General features: G+C 41.5%; 1 protein-coding gene and 2 long non-coding RNA genes across 6 annotated transcripts in view; 2 read left to right on the top strand and 1 right to left on the bottom strand.

Annotated features, from left to right (window-relative positions):
- Window positions 1-5,890: 5,890 nt before the first annotated feature.
- Window positions 5,891-7,943, bottom strand: LOC144303759 (uncharacterized). Its single transcript, XR_013370734.1, has 2 exons — window positions 7,698-7,943; window positions 5,891-7,127 (listed from the first exon to the last, which is right to left on the bottom strand). It is a non-coding gene; the product is annotated as an uncharacterized LOC144303759 (long non-coding RNA).
- An 841-nt stretch (window positions 7,944-8,784) lies between these two features.
- The window catches only part of PPP3CA (protein phosphatase 3 catalytic subunit alpha), a 308,774-nt gene continuing 293,229 nt past the window's right edge, over window positions 8,785-24,329 (top strand). For all 3 annotated transcript variants that reach the window (XM_077882136.1, XM_077882133.1, XM_077882132.1), the window contains exon 1: window positions 8,785-9,022. In XM_077882136.1, coding sequence (XP_077738262.1) covers window positions 8,965-9,022 — 58 coding nt within the window. In that variant the 5' untranslated portion in view covers window positions 8,785-8,964. The remainder of the gene's footprint in view (window positions 9,023-24,329) is intronic.
- On the top strand, window positions 9,872-17,136 carry LOC144303757 (uncharacterized). Of its 2 annotated transcripts, XR_013370733.1 has the most exons (4): window positions 9,872-10,176; window positions 11,922-11,979; window positions 14,399-14,455; window positions 16,736-17,136. It is a non-coding gene; the product is annotated as an uncharacterized LOC144303757 (long non-coding RNA). The 2 variants fall into 2 exon arrangements; XR_013370732.1 differs by having other exon boundaries at window positions 12,374-17,136.

Below are 24,329 nucleotides of genomic sequence, written 5' to 3'. Positions count from 1 at the left end.
AGATTCATTAACATCCATCATTATCACATAGTTAGAATTTTTTCTTTATGATTAGAACTTTTGGGATATACTCTTAGTAACTTTCAAATATTCAATAGAGTATTCTACACTATAGTCATGATTACATCCCCAGAGCTTATTTATCTTACACATGGAAGTTTGTACCTTTTGACCACCTTCATCGAATTCCCCCATTCCCCACCCTATTGTGATGCTTATTTCAACTACTGAGAAAAGCAGAAAAACTAAGCTAGGGTAATACTACAAATAAATATTCATTCTCTCAACAAACACTTATTAAGCACCTCTGTATGCCAAGCATATGTCAGGCACTGGAAATTCAATGGGGATAAGATAAGACACCTGCTCTCAAGGAGCATATCATCTAATAGCAAAAGATAGGCAAACAAATCACACACACAGCACCCACACATGTAATGTCAAGTAATTATAAACATGAAAAGGGAGCTAATCAGTATGAGAGGCAGAATCTGATGAGGTGCTATTTTAAGTAGGTAGAAAGACGGCCTTGCTACAATAACCAGAGATCTCCCCTTTTTTCTTTTTTTTTAAGATTTTATTTATTTAATCATGAGACACACACACAGAGAGAGAGACAGAGACAGAGACACAGACAGAGGAGAAGCAGGCTCCATGCAGGGAGCCCCAGGTGGGACTCGATCCCGGGTCTCCAAGATCACGCCCTGGGCCGAAGGCAGACGCTAAACCACTGAGCCACCCAGGCATCCAAACTTCCCTTTTTTCAAAATCAATAGCCAGTTTTCAGTTGTAATTTTACTAAATCCATCAGCATTTAGTAAATTCATTTACTATTCATTTCATTTGCTTGACCTCATAGACACCATCTTTCTCCTCCAGAAGCTGCCCCTGTCCATTAGCATTGCTGATCCCTCCTCCTCTTCCCACTCCTTAACTGAAATAAAGTACTGCTAAGATGCCATGACTTCCAGTTTTATACATCACCAGCCTGGCTCTCTCCTCTCTATAGACTCATATATCCAACTACCTACATGTCTTTTCCACCTGCATGTATAATACGCTTCTCAAAGTTAACATATCTAAAACTCGTTTTAGATCTTCACCACCAAACATGCTCTTCATTTTCAATGTTCCTTTTCTCAGTAAATGGTAACTCCATCTCCCATTAGCTCAGACCCAAAACCTTGGAGTTCTTGACTCTTTTTTATTTTCTCACATCCCCTATCCAATTTGACAGCAAATCTGGTAACCCCACTTTTATAATATATCTGGAATTGGATACTTTTTACCACTTACTTTTAAACTTTACAATCCCAACCACTTTATTTCTAGCCTGGATTAGGACAACAATCTCTTAGGTTGTGTTCGCATTTCTAGCCGTGCTTCCTTCCCACAACTACACCCAGAATCAGTTCTTACAAAAGAGTGACTGTTTTCTTTAAGCTTAAATCATATCATTTATCTCTTTCCTAACAAATACTTTTTCATTTCACCAGAGTAATATTTGGAATCTTTTCTATGGTCTATAAGGTCTTATATATGATCTGACTCTACATCATCTTTCTGACGTCATCTCATGCTACTCTCTTTAGTTTACTGGTGCTGTAGCTCCACTGGCCTTCTTTGACATTTCTTTAAAAATGTCAGACTCTTACTCCAGGACCTTTGCACATGCTTTTCCTTTACCTAGAATATTTATGCCATCAGTTCATTTGAAGTTCCACTGAAATATCATGTTCTCAGAGATGAACCCCCTAAACAATCTGCCTGCAGCAGTGAGGAGTACCCCTTCACCCATCACATCTTACAATGCTCTTACCACTGTACATTATTTTCATGTTTATCATTTAGTGTGCCTACCATGTTGTATGACTGTAGTTGTTTTTAATTGTTCCTTTTTTATCATCTGTTTCTCTTTGTTAGAATGTCAGGTTTAGGAGGGGAGAGATTTATTCATATTATATTTAAATTGCTTGATATGTATAAGTAAGTGTTCAATAAATGTCTGTTGAATATATGCTTTCCAATAACGGTAAATACTAACAGAGTAAAACCTCACTGACTAGAAAAAAGTGGAAACATGACTTGTCTGAGTACAAGATTCCTTTTTTATAATAGAATATTTCCTCACAAATTCATGAATTTTCAATCAATAATGGGCAAAACTTACCTCCAGTAAAGTTAAATTTCTGCTAGTGTTGATGAGTGAAACTCATTTCTGATACTATATTGATATTGTATATGCAAATGTACTTTTAAAGGGCTTGATGAACTTTCTCCTAAATTGATTTATTAAGTCTCCTTTAATTTGATTACTAAGCCTTTTGCCATTGCTGTTGACATTGTTTTCAAAGCACTTCAAATATCAACTTTAGCTCATTTCATTTTTCATTTCCTTTCCCTGAAAAAACCTGGAACAGATAGTAACCTTACCAAAGAAGTAAATTACCTCCTCTGTGCCCAGGCTTCAATGACCTCAATGAAACAGAAACAGATAAGACAATGTCTCCAAAACTGAACAGACTGTTGATGAATGAAGGCCCATCAGTAACTAGGTGATTTCAAGCAGGATGTCGTCATCCCAATGATCAGACAACGAAGCAGCTTTTCCAGGTCACGTTTGCATTCTCTCTCCAATGGGGAGACTGAAGCTAAGTAATCTGCCTACAGTCACAAAGCTGGAATGTGCCAAGGATGGCATCTGAGCCCAAGATGTCTTCTTCTAGACAGCGCACTTTTAAACTGCTAAACCACACTACCTCTCTTTGGGGAAAAGTCCTCAGATTTCCCAATCTGGAGGAGCCAGCCACCATGTTGTAGAGATATTCAGGGGCCTTTGGAGAGTCCACATGGGAAGCAGCTGAGGCTTCCTTCCCAACAACCAGCATCAACTCACCAGCCATTGAGTGAGCCATTTGGGAGGTGGGTTTTCAGCTGCAGTCAAGCCTTTGGTAGACTGCAGCCCCAGTCTACATCTCAACCCCAGTATCATGAGAGAACCTAAGCCAGAACTATCCAATTAAACCACTCTCAAATTCCTGAACTGCAGAAACAATTAGATAATAAATGTATGTTATTGTTTAAAAAAATTTTTCATTCTGAAATTCTGAGTTTAGAAAAGCCAGAATACATAAAGTTTTATGGCATGAATATCTCTTGGATTTTCAATATAATAGCACACATGTATCTATTTTAAACATGAACATTTATGACTTGGCACCATTAACCTATTAATGATTTTAAAAATAATAATAATATTAGAATTCAAACTATCTAGGAGACAAGGCTAATGAGACTTCTTTCCAGTATCTATCTATCTATCTAGACATATACATAGATATATATAGAGATACATATATATACATATATATATATGTACATTAGTAATATTAAAATATCCCTGAGAGCAGATACTGTGGTATTTAGCCTAGGGCTTCACATATTGGATGCCAATACTTTTTAAAATTTCACTCAACAAAATTTGTTGAGCACCTACTCTGTGCCCCAAATTGGGATACGAGATGAAGATACAAATGTAAATAAAACAAATATGAATATATGTTTGTTAAATCCACATGAATATAATCACCTGATGTCAAATTTTATGTAAAATATATCTGCTCCATATTAAACTTAGCATATAATTCCAGAAGTTATAGTTTGGTCCCTAATAGAAAAAAAAATAAATTTTTTCCTGAATACATTTGGTATAACAATTTTTTTATGTTCTCAGAGAAGTAACTTTTCTAAAATGAATAAAACTGCCTTTTGAAAAATATAAGGCTCAACAAAATTTCAAGTGCAAATCAGAAGATAAACAGTGAAAAGCCCTTTTAATTTAAACCTAAAATAAAATCCATGTTGAATAATAAATTTTCTAGAGTCTCTATCGTGAAGAGGGTAGAAGTTCACATGTTAGAAGAGGAATGTCAGAGGAATTAGCTTTATGATAATAAGTCAAATTCTTGTACACATTCATGGTCCCGACAGGACTGGCTGTGTACTCTGTAAGTTCTTTAGTGCTATGCTTTCCAATGCAGGTGAGAACAGGTCAGACATACTGCTGTCGACCATCAACTACTCAGAATGAAGTATATGCCTCAGAAGAGCCAAAGCCAGAAGATATTATGCAACTCTTAATGTCAAAACGATAGAACACTCGTCCAAGACCGGAAAGGCCAAATTTTCAAAAGCAGGTTATTCTCAAAACAGGATATAAAATACAACATCTTTATTTCTTTTCTTCAAAACAAAAATGCCTCTAGATCTAGCAGAGCACTTAAAGAGCAAGCTAAAATATTGTTCATTTACTCTGATTTGCACCAAAGGAGGTAAGATGGACATGGAGCACTTGAATGCATAGATTACTCCATATCTTCAATATTTTTTCCACATATACTTATCTTTGTAATTAATTTAGATGAAGTAAAGAATAAAATTAGTCTGAGTTATTCAATAGTGGGAGGAAGTAACACCTTATACCTACATGTTTACAAAGATGTGTATAATTCTCATAAGACTTTAAGATCCTTGAATGGACTAAATCTTTGAGTTCTTTATATATTTTTGCATCCTCTAGCACAATACTTTGCACAGAATATGTGTTCAAAGCACAACTGTTATATGAATAATTCATTTCCAAAAAATAAAATTTTGATGCTCGTATATTAAAAGAAATAAGAATATTTTTGTTATTCTGGTAGTGCTGTTCTATAACAGATACACAATAATTCTGGATTTTACTTTTTGAGTTAAACATAAAAAATAAATAATAACTCACTCATGTGTATTAGTACCCTACCCTAAGTAATATATCCTCAAGTTTCAATGGAGCAATACGATAAAAATTTATTTTTTCTTTTTGTAAAGTCTAAAGCAGATTTTCCTTGTAGGTGGGCAGGATTCCTTAATGTGGTAATTTGGGCATTCAGCTCTTTCCCTTGTGCCCTAGAAGCTTCTGCATTCAGCTAAAGGATGGGAGCTTTTGACTGAAGAATGCATAATTGCTGCCTAACTGCCTTGGCCTGAAACTGTTCAAACACTTTAGTCCTCAATCCATTGGCCAGAACTGGTCACATGTACCCACTCAGATGCAAGCAGATGCAAGCCGGGGAATAAAACCCCTAACTGGGCAGACCCTCCCCAGAGAGTATACTAAAAAAAGTGGAAATATAATTTTTTAGCAGATTGCAAGTTGTTTTTTGCCAAAATGGGCTTCCCCTTTTTTCTCCTTTCTTTTTCTTCATAAGCAAAGGCCATTGTGTATGTGTATCTGTTTGAAGATTTTATTTTTTTATTCATGAGAGACACAGAGAGGCAGAGACAATAGGGAGAGGGAGAAGCAGGCTCCCTGTGGGGGCGCCCAATGTGGGACTCCATCCCAGGACCCCTGGGATCACCCCATCCCCCCAAACCTCCCCCCTCCCAAAGACAGACACTCAGGCACTTAGCCACCCCAGGTTCCCCAAGCAAAGGACACTGTTGAACTAACTTCTTGAAATTGTAAATTCCAAATGTAAGGTAATTTTATGTAAGTGATAATATAGTCAAGGATTACTTGGACAATTTAACAGAATTTTTAAAAATGGCAGCAGATCGTAGGACATCTGAAAAAGTATCTCAATACAAAAGATGATTTGGCTACTCTGTATGCCAGGTATGCAGACATAACCAGTCCCTAGTTAATTTCTGCTGGGTAGTTTTCCTTTGAATAGGGTCTAATTTTGTATAAGAAGATGTGTTAGTGTTGCAACAGTGTGGGACCATACACAAGCATTGAAGGTGAGTGATGATTATAAGAAGTGTTATAAAGTGATTATGATTCATAACTTTTTTTCCCACACATACCTCAGCTAGGAGGTGCCCCAAACTTGTAGCGGACTAAAGGGTGTGCCTCAAAGGTGTGCCTTTATTTCCTATTTGTATCGTAAAACTTTTCTATGGTGCTGACATTTTCAGTCTTCTGATGTTGGTTCAAAGGTGTTTTTCCTACACCTGAAAACTGTGTCCAAATAACGGTGGGGACTGCAGCTCTGTTTACCACATGTGGGATAAAACACTGTGGCCTTGGAAGTGAGCATCGCTGGACGTGGTTTCCTGGTCTTTCCTTGGGCAGGCTCTCTTCTTCACCCATAGGTCTTGGCATCTCTGCCTCACTCTGTGCCATCTGGCCAGGAACCAACTTCCCAAATCTGCCTTAGCAACTAGCTCTGCTGGTGCTCCGGAGACTGTTTTCAACAACCACTTCCTGAGGCGATACAGTGGCCTCTCCGAGCTCCTATTTTTATGACAGTTTTACTAGACTCTAGGCTTTATTGAGGGCAAGGACCATTTTCAAGTAACCCATCTCCTCCCCCCCCCCCCACACCACACAAATTACCTACCACAGTGTCTCACATACAAAAGGTACACAATGCATATTTAAATGCACTGTCTGCCTAATTACCACACACTATCTTGGGGTTGTGAATTGGGGAGCAGAATCTTGGAGCTGGTGGCAGCCTCCCCGAGTTCCTGGGACACACCCTACATGGTCTCCTTTTGCTAGAGGGCCTCCATGGAGGCTCCCGGGCCTGTTACTATGCCCTCCTATTCCTTGCGGGCTATACTGCTCAAGTCATACTCCAGAGCCATCAGTCAAGTTCTCAAACTTACTTTGGAGTCTGAACTCCTCTAATCTGTGTCCCCCAAAACACTTTTGGCTCCATTTCCTTAGCTCCCCTAAATCTTTTATTAGGCCTTTTACTGGGCTCATTGTCCAATTCGGGAAATAGGAAAAAAACCTGATATTTAAGGAATTCAGCAATGTAACAGGAAGGACGGAGGGTGAGATTTATCCAGCTCTCTTTGTTATTCACAAAGAAGCGAGCTCCAGTCCCCTTGCCCTGTTGGCCAGAGAGAGGGGTTGTGCCAGGAAGTGACTTTCGGGCAGAGGGAGATCTTCTCCTCCTTCTGTGGCGGGGCAGGCAGGTCAGAAGGGAGCTGTCGTGCCATCGTCACTCTGTGTCGTCCTGAGCCTATAGCATTCTCTTCGTTACTCTCCTTCCAACCGAAGGGACCAGAGTGGGGATGCGCCTTGGGCTTCAGGGCCCTGCACACACCGGGGGCACCAGGTGGACGTCGGAGGGCTGCGAGGAACGGGGAAGGGAGGTGTGGCGCCACCAGCCCCGACCCCCGGCTGCGTGCGCGCGTGACCGGGGAAGAGGAGACCCCCTCCCTTCCCCCTGGACCCCGTCAGGGCAGCCCTGGGTCGCTCAGAGTTCCCGGGGGTCGCTTGGACGCGCGTCCCCAGCCTCCTTGGAGAGCCCGCCCCGCACCCTCCGCCACGTCCCTGACCCCCGAGGCTCGGAAGGGGCCCCCCCTCAGCAGGTGTGGGTGCAAGGGTGGGGAACCCTGATGAGCACCACGCCGCCCCCCAAAAAGCCCCGGTAGCAAACACCACCGTACACCCATCACAGGCGGAGCCCGTCTCCCCAAGGTAAGTTGTTTATGCGTCGCCGTCCTGGCGATCGTCCCCGGACAGCTGCGGCAGCGACAGCGACAGCGACAGCGACAGCAGCTGCCCGCCGGCCCCGCGCTCCCGCGCTCTCCCTCCCCCCCCCCCGCCCTTCCCGCCTCTCCCCGCCAACCCCCTTCTTGCCCTCTCGAGGGCCACGCACACGCCCGGAGACACCCTCCGTCCGCACTTGGCTACTCACACTGCGGCTGAACCAGCCGACCAGGCGCAGTGGCCAAAGCGGCGCCGGGAGTGTGCGGGGTCCAGAGGCGGATGCCCCGGGCCGGGGCTGCAGGTGCCCGGCGCGGCCCCTCCCCTCCCGGGCGCGACCCCCCGCCCGCTCCCGGCGCCGATCCGGCCGGCCAGCCACAGCGACACCTGAGCGCGGCCCGGGCGGCGGAGGAGGCAGGCCCGCGGGGCCGGCGGCCGCGAGAAAACAGAGCGGGGGGCGGGGCCCGCGGGGAGGGGCGGAGGCGGGCCGAGCGCGGAGGCCGCACCCAGCGGTGAGTGACGCGCACGCCAGCCAATGGGCGCCCGCAGCCTTGACGTCGGGGCGGGGAGCGGGGGGCGGGGGGCGGGGGGCGGGCTGCGCAGGGAGGTGGAGGCTGCCGGGGCGCTGGAGGCGGGGGCCGGGAGGAGGAAGGGGAGGAGGCGGAGGCGGGCGCGGTGGCGGAGGCGGCGGCGGCGGCGGCGGAGGAGGAGGAGGAGGGTAGGTTGCGCCCGGGACTGTGTCTGCCGAGCTCCGCGGCTGTGCCTGTGCGAGTGGAGGAGCGACGCGGGGAGGCAGAGGCGAGCGCGGGGGAGCGCAGCGGCGGGACGTCTCCGGCGGCCGCGGATCGGCGGCGGCGTTCGGCGTGGGGAAGCGGCGGCGGCGGCGGCGGCGGCAGCAGCGGCAGCGGCAGCGGCAGCGGCGGCCGCCTCTCCGCCGCCGGGGACGCCGAGGCACGGCTGGTGGCACTGACATCGGCGGCCCTGCCTCTTCTCTCTCGCCCCCGGCCCTCCCCATGTGATCGGTCTTAATCCCGGCAGAGTGCGCGCGCGGGGCTCCATTCCGCGGTGCCCGGTCTCCTTGCCAGGGTGGGTGCTCGCGTGTGCGCTTCTCCTCCCCATCCCCCTTCCCCCAAGAATAAAAGAAGAACCAAGAGGCGTGCTTAGAAAAATAAATAAATAACCACCACACACGCGCAGCCCGGAGCGGAGTCGGCGGGGCTGGCGGCGGCGGAGGAGGAGTGAAGGCGGCGGCGGCGGCGAAGGAGGAGGAGGAGGAGGAGGAGGTGGAGGAGGAGGAGGAGGAGGAGGAGGGACGCGCGAGAAGGCAGTAACTTTAAAGCCAGCTCAGAGCCCAGACCTCCAGCCGGGCGGTTTGCAGCGCGGCGGCGGCGGCGGCGTTGAGTGTCTGGCCCGCCGGTCCGGTCGGGGCGTGCAGTAGGACGGACGAGCAGCGCGTCGCTGTCCCCCGGCGGCTGGAGATGTCCGAGCCCAAGGCAATTGATCCCAAGTTGTCGACGACCGACAGGGTGGTGAAAGGTAAGCGGCGCGCCGCGGTCGCCCGGGTGCACCGTGTGCCGCAGGAACCGCGCGGCTGGCCTCCCCTCCCCCCGCCTCCGGTTCTCTCCTTGCTCCAGCCACGGACCTTCTAGGATATTGTGCAACCCTCGAACCCCCCTCCTCTGCGCGCCCTTCCCCCAAGCCTCCCCCCCGGGCCCCACTTGGGGCATTTTTATTTACGGGGGCGTCGGTTGGCAAATGGCTGAGCGGCGGGGAGGCGGCGGCGGGGGTGGCGGCGGCGGTGGCGGGAGGGGGCGCCCGGGGGGTGGTTGCTGGCTGGGTGTAGCTGCTGTGACAGAAATAGGAAGTGGGTGGCTGCTCGCAGGCTTGCATGGGATCGAGTTTATGATTTTTCTTTTGCAGAGGGAGGGGTGATTTATGGCTTTTAAAAAATTAATATGGCATTTTTATGTGGCCGTGGCTTTCCACCGGCTGCCTCGCTCGGGCTGGGCTCGCTCGGCGCTCCATTGCAGCAATTCCCTCCGCGCCCCCTCCCCCTCCCCTCCCCCTCCCCCTGAAAGGGCCTGCACAGGACTCGCGAGAGAGCGGGAGAGCGTGGGGGGAGCCCGGCGCTTCCTTCCGCGCGGGGCGGGGGCGGGGGCGGCCGCGGGCGGAGGGGGTGGCCGAGGGGACGCGCGGGGGCCGCGGGGGCCGCGGGGGCCGCGGGAGGCGGGGACCGACCCTGGAGCCGCCGCTCCGGGATTCCCCCGCAGGCCCCGAGGAAGCGGCGCAGAGCAGTCCTCCGGCCTCCCCCCGCCCCCCGCCCCCGACCTGTCATTGCTCTCGAACGGTCCCCGCTGGAGCACACCTCCCCCGTGGTAACCTCAGCCCGCGCGCTGCTTCCGTGCCCCTGGCACCCCCTGTTAACCGGCTCCTCTCCTCGGCCCCGGGATCCTGTACTCCTGCCTCTGGGGTTTCTGGCGAGGAGAAGCCGGGATGCGTGGGGCGAGGAAGGGGACCGGCAGTGGTCTTCCTCGTCCGGGAAAATCCGCCGTCCTCGTTGTGTTTCGTGGGGGAGAGGGGGAGGAACCATCCCATGACTCCTGGAAGGACGGGGCAGCAGGGCAGGTCCGCCGGGATTAAGTAGTGTCCCTGGTTCCTGGTGTTAGGATCCGGAGCGAAGCAGGGATGGGGTATGGACCGGGCGCGCCAAGGGCCTCTGAAATAGGAAAGAAACGGCGCTGTTTGGTGTGGAGTGTGTGTGTGTGTGTGTGTGCGTGTGTGTGTGCGCGCGCGCGGGCGCACTCACGTGTGTGTGTTGTGTGTACAACTTAGTATCTATTGTGGCCATGCAAGTGGAGTGCAGGGCAATAAAGTCATTTGCCCCATGAACACTTAGGTGAAGTAACTCAGCAGCACCGAGACCGTGATCCAGAAGCCCTTCTGGGGCGTTAGAACGGTTCGTTGCTCCATTCACATTGGCTCAGTTTCTAAAGTTGAGTGTGTGTCTGTGTGTTCGTGGTGATGAGGTGTGGAATTGTTTTTTTTTTTTTTTTAAGAGAGAGTGAAATATCTCTTCTCATTTTGGTTGTATTAGAATCATTCCTACGTGAATGCAGTATTCACAGACGCATCAAAATAAGGAGGAAATTCCTTTGCAAAAATGACCCAAAGTAGGACTACAGATGCACAGCTGTTCTTTGTGCAGGGATGGCTCCTCATGTAAAAAACAGTGAATTCAAATTCATTCAAAAGAACTATGCTTTGTATTAAGGGGTTTCTGTTGACATTTTCAAAAATTAAGACCTTCTGCTGAAATATCGGAGTATCTCCCCAATGTGTGAAGTTTAGGTGTAACTCCAAGCTTTACGTTTAGATTGCATGTTCTCAAAACAAGTTTTGTAAAGCTTACAATTCAAATGATAGCCGTAAATGTGTAATGAATAAAAAAAAACATTCATATGTGCATACTAAGTTCAGGTTCCCTGTTTTAAATCACAAAGTGTGGATTCTCCCTGTAAATGTAAAATTGTCATGCAGGGAAGAATGTAAAAATAATTGTCCACACATTCTGACTGGTGTCTTTACCAATTAGTGTGAAGGAGCCAATTCAACCATTCCATGATTATTTTGTCTTGCTTTTCTCCAGTGTTACAATATTTTTATAAATGGTTCTTTATTATAAGGAGACAACCCTCCCCCATAATTCCAAAAGAAAGATTTACATATTTTTGCAGAACTGAAACGCACATGTGGATAATACAGGAAAATAGGAATGTCTCAAAATAGGAAAAGGTAATTTTGCATTTGTTTTGATAGGGATCTTGATGTGAATTTTGAATGTGAAATTTGTTTATAGGAAAAAAGTTTAATCAATGAATCCTGATCTTAAGATGGGCATGCTATTTTTCTTATGCTTATTTTAGACTTTATTTTGTTGGCTCAAAAGGCTTATGGAAGGGTGGATCCAACATTTTGTCACATATATGATTTTTAGGACTAATTATTTGAAATGGTAATCTATTTTGATTATCAGTTCTCTAAGAAGTCTTATTTCCCTATGTACACACATGCTTAGTGAGTAGAAAGTGCAGGTATGATGAATGGAAAACAGATGACCAAATGGTTTTTCCTATTTATAAAAATTAGATAAGACATAGTTCATGGAACCATGACTTTAAATTTTGTTAGAACTTCATCTCAGTGGTCTGAGATTGACTCTTTAATGCAGAAAAGGGATTATCCGTAAGCTTTCCCTCCTTTTACAAAGTACAGATAGTGGTATTTGGTTACATACAGAAATAAGAAGTATTTGGATCATTATTACCATGGCATGCCATGGTGGTGTTTACAGTTATCTGCATTAGTGTCATCTGGCTTTTGTTGTATAACAAATTGCTATTTACAAATAAAGCTGTGCTTGTGGTTTTGTTTGTAGTAATACCATGATGTGACGGCTTTCTTGATTTGTACTTCCAGAGTGCAACTTTAGAAAGGTAGGTTGAGTTTAAGTCTCAACTAACTATGCAATTTCTCAGGTTTGTAGCATCTTTTAGAGTGTGTCCAGAACCCCCGATCAGTTTTCCAAGTCTTAAAAATGAAAAGGAATGGCAGCTTTGGAGATAAAAAGCATTCATTTAGATTACCTCAGAAAAAAATGATACTTTGTTTAGCAAAGCTGGTGCTGTTTCATTTTGACTGTTTTTGGATAAAAACAATGGAAAGTACAAAAACTCATAGAAAAGAGCTTGGTAATGCCATTCATTGGCAGAATAATTTGATCCATTTACTATTACATTTTTTAAGGAAACAAAATATATGCCTAACTATATGACGAAAAGATGGAGGTCGGTAAATAGAAGAATAACGACTCTCTCCTCTTTCCCCCAGCGTGCCACATAGTCTGGATTTTCTCTGCCGTGGTGCTCCACAAGCCTGGTTCTAAACTTTGGCTTTTGTTCATTTCTTCCTTCCTGTTCCTACCTTTAACTCCTTGACTGGCCTTAACATTCCCTACTGGCTATAGGGAAGTTAAATTTTATGTGATAAATGTCTTGCTTTGTTACATCTCTTCCTTCCTTCCTTCCTTCCTTCCTTCCTTCCTTCCTTCCTTCCTTCCTTTTTTTTTTTCCATTTCTAAGCATCTTCCAATGGGCCTCTTACGTTAACCCAAACTGACTTTAATGGTAGAAATTCCAGATACCGTGGCAGGTTGAAGGGGGGTAAATTCCTGGGAAGAGTTTAGGGGAATTTCTCAAAAGCTCTGGGTAGGGAATTCGTGCTCTATGTCAGGTTACTTTTGGCTGTGAGGAATGCAGAAAAAAAAAAAAAAAAAGCTTTTTCTGTTGTCAGTTTATATACTATTTGTATATAAATTCTGGAAGGATATCTAAGATTGTACAATCAAGAAGCTGGTAGCCGAGCAAAATATTAAGTAAACAATGTTTCAAGCCACTAGTGTTTCTAGCTGAATGAGATGGTAATATTGCTTAACAAGAAAATAAAAATATGCTGCATTTAGTAATAATCATCATGTTTGGATATTGAAACAAAATATTAAATAATGCCATTTCTTTGTAGTGTGTCAAGAAGAGCAGCTCATTGTGAATTTATTTTACTTAGATTTGTTACCATCAGTTCAGTTTCATGTATATTCTATGTATCTGGTTTTCTGTTTGAGTACATTAAATCCTTATTAATTCAGTATTAATAGATGTCAGTGTTTTGTGGCTAAAGTTTACACTGGATGTGAAGAAAGGGGTCTGCTGATCTAATTAATATTATAACGACATAATATGGGCATGGCTAGCAGATTCTTTTCAGGACCAGCTGAATAGCATGTAAATTAATGCTATTAATTACAAATTAGCTTGATCTGTTCATTAGTATTTTCTTCCAGGATTCCCACTATAAAGTAAATCTAACAAAAATGCATTGTTTTCAAAACATTTTGTAACTTAAGGCTTAAGGCAACAATTGAGACTGTGATTCAGGGAAATTCCAGTGATTCTAAAATGCCATTAATTATTAGATTAACATTTAAAAGATAATTTTTTTCTGAAACTGGAGGAAAGAACCTCTACTTTAAATGAACAATGTATTTTAAGACATCCAGTTAAAATGTGTGAAACAAGTAACACTAGAATACTGTTAGAGGTTTACTTTAACATTTGTTTATATTAGTTTAAAAATATGTCTTGTGAATCTATTTGTTTGTATAAATATGACCTGTTTTTATTTGTAATCTTAGAAATATGAAATAGGACTTCAATATACTATATACTTACAGCTTTTATAATTGGCTTCTTACAATTTTCCTTATCTTTTCTGTGTCAGCCATGTGTAAAGTTGGAACTAATTATGAAACCAAATAAAGAATCCATTTAGAGTGACCTCATTGGAAAACAGCATTTTTCTAGACATACCCTCCTTTTAGCAAATCTGGTTAAATTACTCTTTTGAAAGTTTTGCGAAAATATTGGACACTCCAGAGCTATTGAGAATGATGATGATTCATGACCTGAAACTTTGATAAATATTAAAAAATCATTGTTTTTTTTTTCCAGCAACTTTCTTGAAATTCAAGAGAGATATAGTGAGATTTTGAATTCAGTCTTTTTGTAATTGCACTGTTATATTATTTAAGTCACAGAGTGTTTCCCTCATGTGTAAAATTCTATTCATCCCTCAATTGTGTGAACCAAAGGAACCCCTAATGGAATTTGAGAGCTCAGGTGGTCTGACCTGGTCCACTTGCCTAGAAATGGCAATTTGGTCACTGCTGATACAGAATTACAAATGACAACGTGTTACTGTACTTTGAGGGTCACTCCAGAATAGTCAGAACAATTAATATTGGAATCTGTGAATGCCTTGGGTCTGCAACAGTAGCTTATGGTGGCATTTATTTTATAGTTGAAGAAATGGAGACACTAGATAGAATGGTTGGTCACAGGTGGGACTAGAATGCAGGTAAGTGTAAGCACATTATTTCCTTTAGCAGAGATGCTCTTCTCTCTTGAAAATCTATTTGAAACTTTTGGTATATTTAAGCTATCACATTTTATTTCAAATTTTGCTTTACTGAATGACTAGCTACATACAATAGTTGTAATAGGAGAAGAAGCTGTGTATTTAGTAGAGATATAAATTCTGATGATAAATGTTATAATCTGGTTTGATCTTGGCATGAGGTTTACTAAAGGAAAACTCTTAAACATTATTTTCTGTTCAGGTACATACACAGAAATAGAAATATCATATTCTCCTGCTAAAAGTTTTACTTTTATTTTGGAAGGTTATCAGAAGCGTTTTTGTCTGAACTACAGATGATGGCCCACACAGTTGGTCTGGTTTGAGGATTTTATTAATTTCTAGAGAATGCTCAAATGAAAATACCAGCCGGTGCTTCATAGGTGTTCACTCCGTTTTTAAAAATATAGTCATCAGGTGGGAATGTAGGCACTGAAACATTACTTCAGTTTGTAACCTAAGTCGTTAGTAGTCTTGATATTTTCAGTATTTTTAATTCATTTTATTTTTACCATATTCCCATCTTCTGTTTTCACAGAGGCTGTATAATTGATAAGCCTTCAATTATATTCTATATAAGAAGTCAAATAAAATATTTCATATTCCTCTATGGTTAGGTGATCTGAATCATGGCTTAAATCAGATGGACTGTCAGTTAGAGGACCTAGACTATGGCTGGGATCTCAAATGCATTTCACAAATATACTTGCAGTAACTAAAACCTTGAAATTAAAAACAAAAACTGAGGAAGCAGTAATCAGTTATTAAAATACTGCATTTTTGGAATTAGATATATTCTTTATAATAAGACTGTGATAGATTGGTCTTTTCTCTTTGTCTTATTATTTACTTGATCCATGCTTTTGCCTCACAGCAAAGTATGATGGTCTATCTGACTTTCTTTTTTTTAAAAGATTTTATTTATTTATTCATGAGAGATGGGGGGCGGGGGGCGGGGGCAGATACATAGGCAGAGAGAAAGAAACAGGCTCCATGCAGGGAGCCCGATGTGGGACTCAATCCGGGATTCCAGGATCACACCCTGGGCTGAAGGCAGGCATTCAACCGCTGAGCTACCCAGGCATCCCATCTATCTGACTTTCTATGAACTCTCTCTTGGAACTCAAAATTCTGCAAATGTCTGCAGATAGCAAAATGAACAAATAGATACTGGAGATTTTTGTTAATAGCTGCCTCCAGATTATGACATACCTACCACCTTACAGTGTTTATCAGTTTGAGGAACCTTTCTACAGTTATAAAACCAGAAGAATGATGATTGATTTTGAGAGTTTTATTTATATGGAGCTAAATTTTAAAAAACCCCATCAGCTCTAAGGTTCTAATAAGACTTAGAGTCTCTGCATATAGTAACTATCTAGATCCACTTTATTTATTTTTTTCATTTTTTGGGGGGAAGAGCTGCTATTCCTGATTTAAAATGTTCAGTTACCCCTATGTAGCATTTGAATGTTTTGGAGATTCTAGTTATGTTAGTGTCTAAACTGTGCTGCCTAGGATGCTGCATAAGCATAGAAGGTACATAAAGTTTTTGTTAATATGTATATCAGAGTTTTAGTTTGAAAACTATGATCATTGAACAAGTGGTGCCTAGCTCAGTACCCTACTTCTTATGCACTGAATCAGGTCTTGTCAAATGACTTCAGACATTGCACAGTTCTCAACTATGCCTCCCGAAGCAATAAATGGAGACAAATTATATATTTATTTTGAGTTCATTTTATTAAGTTCTTATTCTTTGTAAATGGTTCTGTACGATGACTGTATGATTAATTGGAATGCTTCCTTCTCCAGGCATATCAGGGAATATAGTATGAGAGGGAGGTATTAATAAGGTGATATAATTAGATTGAGGGCAGTTTTGTTGGTTGGTCATTTGGACTGGCATTATGCCGGTTGAGTTTAAAAGGCTAAATCCTTTTCACCATAACATACTAGCTTGAGCTTGAAAGCTTTCTTTCAATTTTTGTCATATTTCCCTATAAACTGATCAATTTTTGACAGGTAAGACAAGATATGTTAATCACTCAGGGTTGGATGTATTGGGTGATATATATATTTAAAATTATTTAGATTTGGACTTGAAGAGAAAATGACTTGGCAAATTCCATGAAAAAACAAAACCAGAACCAGGAAAAAAACCCTCTTCCTTTGTTTATGTCTCAATTTATCATTTTCTGTAATGTTTTTGTAATTCAGAAATGCAGCCTTCTTCAGCATAACCTCCTGCCCTCCTCCTGCCCTCCTCTGGCCCCCAAAATGTCATTGGATTCTATCCAGTGGGAAGATAACACGGGCTATGAGAAGTTAAAAAAAATGTGGCACCAACTCTGCTGACTCCTTATATTCTCCTAAGTGGGCTTTAAGCCATTCGTTGACATTTGTTTTTAAACATCCTGTAAGCTGTGCCATTTTATCAAATTAAATTAAAAGCACAATATATTCTCTTACAATGATGGAACCTGAGTCAGGACTTCCAAGTTTGTGTTGTTATTAATATTATTTTGCTTTTTACAAAGGAATTAAAATTTTTTTCATCACACCTGGCATTGTTGGTCTGCTGTGCATATTTAATGCTAATAAAGTACATGCATACCTTCTTTGTGTGGGTTTGATTATTGTCATGGTAACACTTGTCATCGTTTAATTCTCATCATTCAAGCCTTGGTTCATATGTCACCTTTTCTGGGACCAACATCTCCTGATATCTTCAATTGGAGTAAAGGGACTCAGCCTCTTCATTTTCATGGAAGACACCTTGAATAGAGCATGCTCTGTGAAGATTTGTTTACCTATCTGCCTCCTTCCCAGAAGGAGCAGAAGAGTAGGGCCTGGCTTCATTTATCTTTGTATAATTAACCCTAGTACAATGCCTCCTGTAGAATAGACCTTTGATATGTGGTTGATAAATGAACAAAATAACAGATAAGAAGTAAGAGGGATTTGAGCTTTTAAATTATAGGGTTCTTTTCTGTTTTGAAACTTTGTGAATCCTAAATCAACTCACAAACTTCTGGTGAGTTTCTTGATTCATAAGTGCCAATCACGTAGAAGGGTTTTTTCACCTGAGTTTTTGAAATACTTTCTTTTGTTAATTGAGGTTATATATTTTTTGCCTAGTAGACAGCCTGCAGAAGCATAACTGTTGGGAGTGGCTTACCCAGGGTGTGCTTGATTTTCAGTGGGTCATTGTCAGTCAAAGGGGTATAGGTTGAGTTTCTCAAAGGTAGGTGATTTTTTGTTTGTTTTTCTTCAGGAGGACTGGTGATGATACCAAGTTGAAGGAGAACCACTATGACAAGCCTCTGGGAGGCCCAGATTAGACTTCAGAATTAAATATAATGGCTTAGAAAAATTGCTTGCTTAGAAAAATACACAAACGTGAATGAATAAAAGTTAATACATTTAGGAATCAGAACAGAGATGTAGAACATACTGCAGGCCTAGATAAGGGATGTCTGTATAATACTAATAAAAAATCAGGCACATCATGTGAGTACAGCCAGCTTGTGAGTCAGCTCTCCTGATGGCACGTTTGTGTGCTGAATCTTTTTATAAAAGTTCAGCCCTGGAATCCACATCAACTGGGAGGAAGTATGGTGAGGCACTTGCTGTCAACTTGGTTCTTACAAAGGACCACTGGCCTGCTAGCCCGAACTTATATGCCTCACCACTAAAGCAAGTTGCCAGGGCTTCCAAGCTCCCATTTATGGGCTAGGATTTTATCTGTCTCCCTAATGCAAAAATACTTTTCCTTGAAGGAGTTGAAGGCTAGGGAAACTAGTTTCCCACATAAAATCACATCTTTGTCAACTTCTGCCAATTTGCATTCAGCAGTCAGGAGGGATCTCTCTGTTGCCTTCACCTCTGGTCAGAATTCTGCTAGAATATTCTGTCTCATTCACATGGACTTTCAGAAATAGGTGTAGAAAACTTACAGTGTCTTAAAAAAAGGAAAAGGAAAAAACAACAACAACAACAACAAAACCTTCCTCCCCCTTTCCCAAGTGATTAGAGAACTTAAAATTGTGACAGTAACTGAAAGGTTATTCAGTCTGAATAAGAAAAGGTTGAGTGGTAATTTATAGTTTTTAGGTATTAAAAAGTCTCTTTCTCCAGTGGATCACACTCATACATTTTCTAGCACCACTATCACCTGAACAAGAGAATATACTGCTTGGAAGCATCTGGGATTAGGTGACTTTTTTAAATGAGTCATGGACATTTAACACTGGCATGGATTATGGGGGATCTGGTATGGATTATGGGGGATCTTTTGAATGGAGAGAATAAACGATTCTCATTTATTTGGGTTGTAAGTGTGACAAACCTAAAATTGAGAAATTTTGAAGCTGGAAGAGATCTTGGAAATCAACTCCTCATCTGGCCTGGAGCCATTACCCTGATTCTGTACTAGTGAGAGGGATTGTGAGATGAGCAGGAAACCTTTTCTCTCTTGCACTCGCTGTGTCTGAATCAAAGCAAAAGAAACCAACCAAACTCATAGAATTGAAAGGTGCAGCAGTGATCCAGCTCAGGCCATCCTCAATGTGGAATGTCCTGTGCAGCCTCTGTGATGGACAGTAACCCCACTGTTTCATGAACACATCTAGTGAGCAGGAGCTCCCTACTTACTAAGACCTGCTCTCACCTGGCCATTTCTGCTTGCCAAAGTGTTTACTTGGGGTTGACATCAGTCTAATGCTCCGGGGTACACAGTCATTATTTCTATGACTATTAAAAGTTCCATAAAATAGGCCTTATCTTTCACAAGAGAGCTTATTTGATATTAAAGACAGCTTTCATGTTCTTAAGTGTTCTAGCCACTCCCCACATGGCATTTCTGGTTCCTTCCTTGGCCCTGTACCCTTCCTTTAAAACCATGTAGGTTTGTTGAGGTCTTTGGAAAATGGAGAAATGAGTAAAAGTACATCTTCGCTAATCTTTTATTGAACCTCCAGCACTTTTGAGCTTGGTTTCCAAAGCACTTTGCTTTGGTCTTCTGTGTCCTTATGCTGACCCTTAAACTTCTTGAAACTCAAGTTCTTACTCGTGGGCCCAGCCTAGTATCTATCCCATGATGTCCCTTGGCTGGGTGAGGATTGACACTGTCATGATGCTCTTACTCCTTCTGCCCTTCCTGTTGAACTTCCCTTCAATCCCATTCATCAACTCCTGCTACTGCAGCTCTGAGGCATCAAATACCTACCTTGCTCTATATGTAGAGCTTTCCAGAAAACCTGAATAGCAGATGCATTTTAATAGTGACTTTCTGGAGGTGTTGCTTTCATTTTACTTGCTTTTATTGGTAGTATTGGTACAGCATGATAACATGACACCATGACTATATTAGCATGGTAACTGAGGACAGGCCAAGTCCCTTGTTTATTTTTCAAATCATACCATGGAGGCAGCTCTGCACCCCACTCGTCTAAAGCCAAACCTGCCTCCTCTGCCAGCCACCCAGTCTTGGAAGGTTGTTGATAAACAGCTCCTAAGGCCATCGAGTTTGGCTAATCCAGTGATTTCTATTGTAATTTGATAACTAGTTTAAGTTTCACTGAGGCCTAAAAGGGGCCAGTGCCTTCCAACTATGGTGTCACAACACATTTCTGTGTTACGCTCAGCTGTGAGGTATTAACAGCTACTGAAAACAACATACAGAAGTTTGCAAGTGACTTACTTTAAAATATCTATATATAAACTGGGGTGGATTAACATTTGACCTCAAAATATGACTTTTACTTACATTCTGATGTGTTTCTTCATGCAGGAGAGGAAAGGATGGAGCTGCAGATGTCATGGTGGGCATCTTGCATAACCTGCAGTCTTCTTGGTCTTCTGATGGACCTTTTAATCACAGTGGAAGTGATACATCATTGTAATCTGTGGCAGTGATTGCTGTATTCCAATGAACATTTTTGAGGAGAGTTTACTAGAATTTGGATTCATGCATGCTTGTGTTTTGTGCAAGTGAATATCCTGTGCATCTTGACAGAAAGGTGCAGTTAGAGAGTATACCTTTACTAGCCAGATCTGTAGATTGGGTAGATCTTGAAACCCATAGAGAAAACACCTCGGGTGATTTCAGAGTGCTCTGTGCAACCTTTTCTCCTCGAACATCTCCCAGGGGTCATGCCCAAAATTCCATGAGTAGTTATTTAGGATGAGTGTGGCCACCTTTGAAAGAAGTTTCATAAGTAACTGATCTTTAAAAAATACTTTGGTGAATTGACTAAATTTTTCTTGGCCTTTGGATAGTATTGAATTCAAGAAAAAAAATCTGCATTTCAGGAGACTTTCTGAGAGTAAACTATCATGTGTCCTTTTGAAGAATTCATATCCCATCTTCTTGTGTCACTCAATTTTCTATCTGTTCCCCTCAAATGTGATTTAATTGTAATATCACAGTTGGAAAATGGATTAAATAATCCATTATTGAGTATAAAATGGCTGTTGAAAAAATAATATTTCCTTCACTTATCAGGCCACTCATCTACCCATCCATCCTTCTATCCTGTCCATTCATGTATTATTACTTGCCTGGCTCTCTTCTTTGTGTTGGGGCTTAAAATAAAGTAGGTGGTCTCTGAAGGTTGTTATCCTGTGTGTGTGTGTGTGTGTGTGTGGCAAATCAGAATGTAAGTGGTAATTATTTTAATAGCAGAAGATGCAACATGCTGTGGAGTGTGGGGAAGGGAGTGATTAACTGTCTTCATAGATTGTATTTTCATTTTTGACAGAAACACATGGAAACTATTATTTTTTCTGTATGTATTATATATAAGCACAATGATAGGATATGGGCTTATTTGTAAATGAGGATGGTATAAAAGGAACTACAGAAGGAGTGATGAGTCTTTATATGTGGAATTCTGTAGCTTTTATAGTTCACCTGTGAGCAAGGTGTATCCTGGGTTGTAGAAGGTGGAAGAGGCTTTAAAAGTACACTAGTTCAACTATCTTCCAAAGAAAACAAAACAAAACAAAACAAAACAAAAAACCCAAAACAAAAAACACCAACCTTCCTATTAAGTGGTTAATCACCCCCACTGACCCCACCTGTCCCAGGATATTTACAGCAGTGAAGAGGCAGCATCAGAGTGTGGAAAGAACAGCTTACAGTTTGACAAAACCTGCGTTTAAATCCTGTTTTCTCTGTGTGCCAGCTGTGTGTCTATGGGGAAGCCATGTAACAAACACCCTGAACCCATTTTTCTTACTGAAAAGTGGAAATCATAGTATTAACTTTGCAAGGTTATTGTTACTGTGAGAGGAATTATAGTTGAAATGCCTGGCTTACTGCCTGCTCAAAAAGAGCCCTTAATACATATTAGACATTGTAGTTTTTTTTTTTTTTTAATTGTTGGACAGCTCCTTTGAAATCAAAGCTTTTGCTTCTTGAAGTAACCTGCATTAAAGTATTCCTCATCTCCTACCCATTGTCAAATCCACTTCAGCTTGAGATCCTCTGCCTCTGAGACTGGCAAAGGTCACCAATGACTGTCCAGTTGTTGGCTTCTGTGATATGTGACATAATGGGCCTCGTCTTTCCTCTTAAAATGCTTTCTTCATTGGCTTTCATAGATTTCCTCTTTGACTTGTTTGCCAGCTCCTCTCGACTGAATCCTAAATGTTGATGTTCCTTTTCTTTTTTTACAAGTTCTTCTAGACAATTTCATCTTGTTACACACATAGGATTGACTACTGCTTATATAGGCTGATGAGTAACACATCTATATTTGTAACCTAGTCTTTTCTTTGGAGCTTTCTCTCAAACTCTACACAGAACAGTTGCTGTGAATGGGTATGGTGAAAATAATGTGGGGTGTTTCTTCTGCGTTTCCTAGCCTGGTTGGTGTTATCATTATCCATCCAGTTAAATAAACCTGTCATTCAGTTCAGGTCTTCTAAATATTTCATCTAGTGTTGCAGTAGCCTCCCAATGTTAATCTTTATACTTTCAAACTTGTCTCTTCTTTTAATTTTCCCATATTGTCACTAGAGGAATCATTTAAATATGAACATCTGAAAAAAATGAAAATGAACATCTGACTATGCTAATTCATATTTGATTGGTGATCTTTTTCTTACTGGTTTGTAGGAACTCTTTATATATTATGGAATTTGACCCCTATTGCATGAATTTTGAAAATATGTTTAATACAGCATTTGTCACATTTAAGTCTCTGCGGTTTATTAAAATACAAGTTCTTGAGAGCAGATAGAACATTTTTTATTTATATGTGTATTCTGAATGCGTGTTTGGTCTATATAAAGTTGATTGAACTAAACTGAACTACTGAAAAATCCCAATGATACTTTCCATAGCTTTGTATTTGCTTTACCCCAGTACGGAACACTCTTGCTCATTATCCTGTCCTTCTTCTGTATAAAACTTTTCTGATATCCTCAGGCACAGCTGTGTGCCATACTTCTTATACTTTGTGTATACAATATATCATAAATATTCACAACAAAATTTTCTCTTTGTTAAATTATCCAGGACAAGGCTTTATCAGCTTCATCTCCCCTGTGCTTAGCATGATGCCTGGCACATAATTAATCATAGTCTCCCCTCCCCTTTAGCAAATTGACTGGAAGAGATATACCTGTTCATCACAAAGGCATAATGATGTTAGTACTTCTTTTTCTCCCTCTCTAATACACTTTTTATTAATGTAGTTCAAGTTGGATTATTTTTTTCCTAGTACTCTCAACTGAATGGAATACCTGACCTGTTCATCTTCCTCCCCAGGCATGTTCATACAAATCTATTAAGCCAAGTCTCCTTCACTCTGGATTTTGTAGTTGCTTTATACAATTCTAAACACAACCTTTAAAGGAATACCTTAGTCTGATTTAAATCTTGTTTATCTTGTCCTCTGGTTCTAGCCTTCTTAGATCTTTTATTTAAAAAACATCTGGATTCTTTTACTTCTTCTGTTTAGTTATTTGCCCAAGTTTTTGTCCTTACTAGATTTTTCTAGGCCTTCTACTTAAAACTGGCAACCAAATGCATTTTTGAAGCCAATTTAGATGAATAAGTTTACAAATCTTTATTTAAAGTTCTGGATACATAACATGGGAGAAAGTCCCACTTGTGTTAATAAAAAGCTTATGGCTTCTGTACAAAAAAAGGGGGAGTGCTTGAACAATTGCTTGTCCTTGATCTTTTCCTTACCTAATTAGTGTATTTTTCTATGACCGTACTTTGGAATGATAATTTTTTTTAAATGTTCAATGCTTTTGCCTACCCTGAGATTTATTTTAAGTTTTTGTCATTTTAGGCAGTAGAAGATTGAATTTTCCAGACATAATAATTAGAGAGTTGGTATACTTATTGCTGGCATATGGTTTGTCATATATTACATTGCAATTATTTTTGAAGAGAATACTTTAACTTGTCAGGTACTTTGCTTCTTCTTCATAGTATCTTCCTCAAAATAAATAAATAATCAAGTACCTTTATATATTTTTGAGATTTCTATTCTAAAAATGTTAATAATATTAATGTATATGCCCTGTACATGCATTATATAGTTTTATCCTTCTAGTCACTCTAAGGCTAGGAGAGATGCAGTACCTTTTGAAGGTCACACAGGAGGTAAGTAGTGTAGCCAGTATTTGGATTCCAACAGTGTTGACTGGAAATTCTGGGCCTTTACCACCATAACAGTATGTTGAATTGCACATAAAGTCAAATTCATTAGGTAGCATCAATGAGTTGATAGAAAATAGACTTTATTAGGGATTTGTTTTCATATAAAATATTGTTACTGCTGGCAGTCAT

This window comes from Canis aureus, chromosome 33 (genome assembly GCF_053574225.1).
Source record: "Canis aureus isolate CA01 chromosome 33, VMU_Caureus_v.1.0, whole genome shotgun sequence".
Lineage (NCBI taxonomy): Eukaryota > Metazoa > Chordata > Mammalia > Carnivora > Canidae > Canis > Canis aureus.
This window is presented reverse-complemented; position numbering and strand designations above follow the sequence as displayed.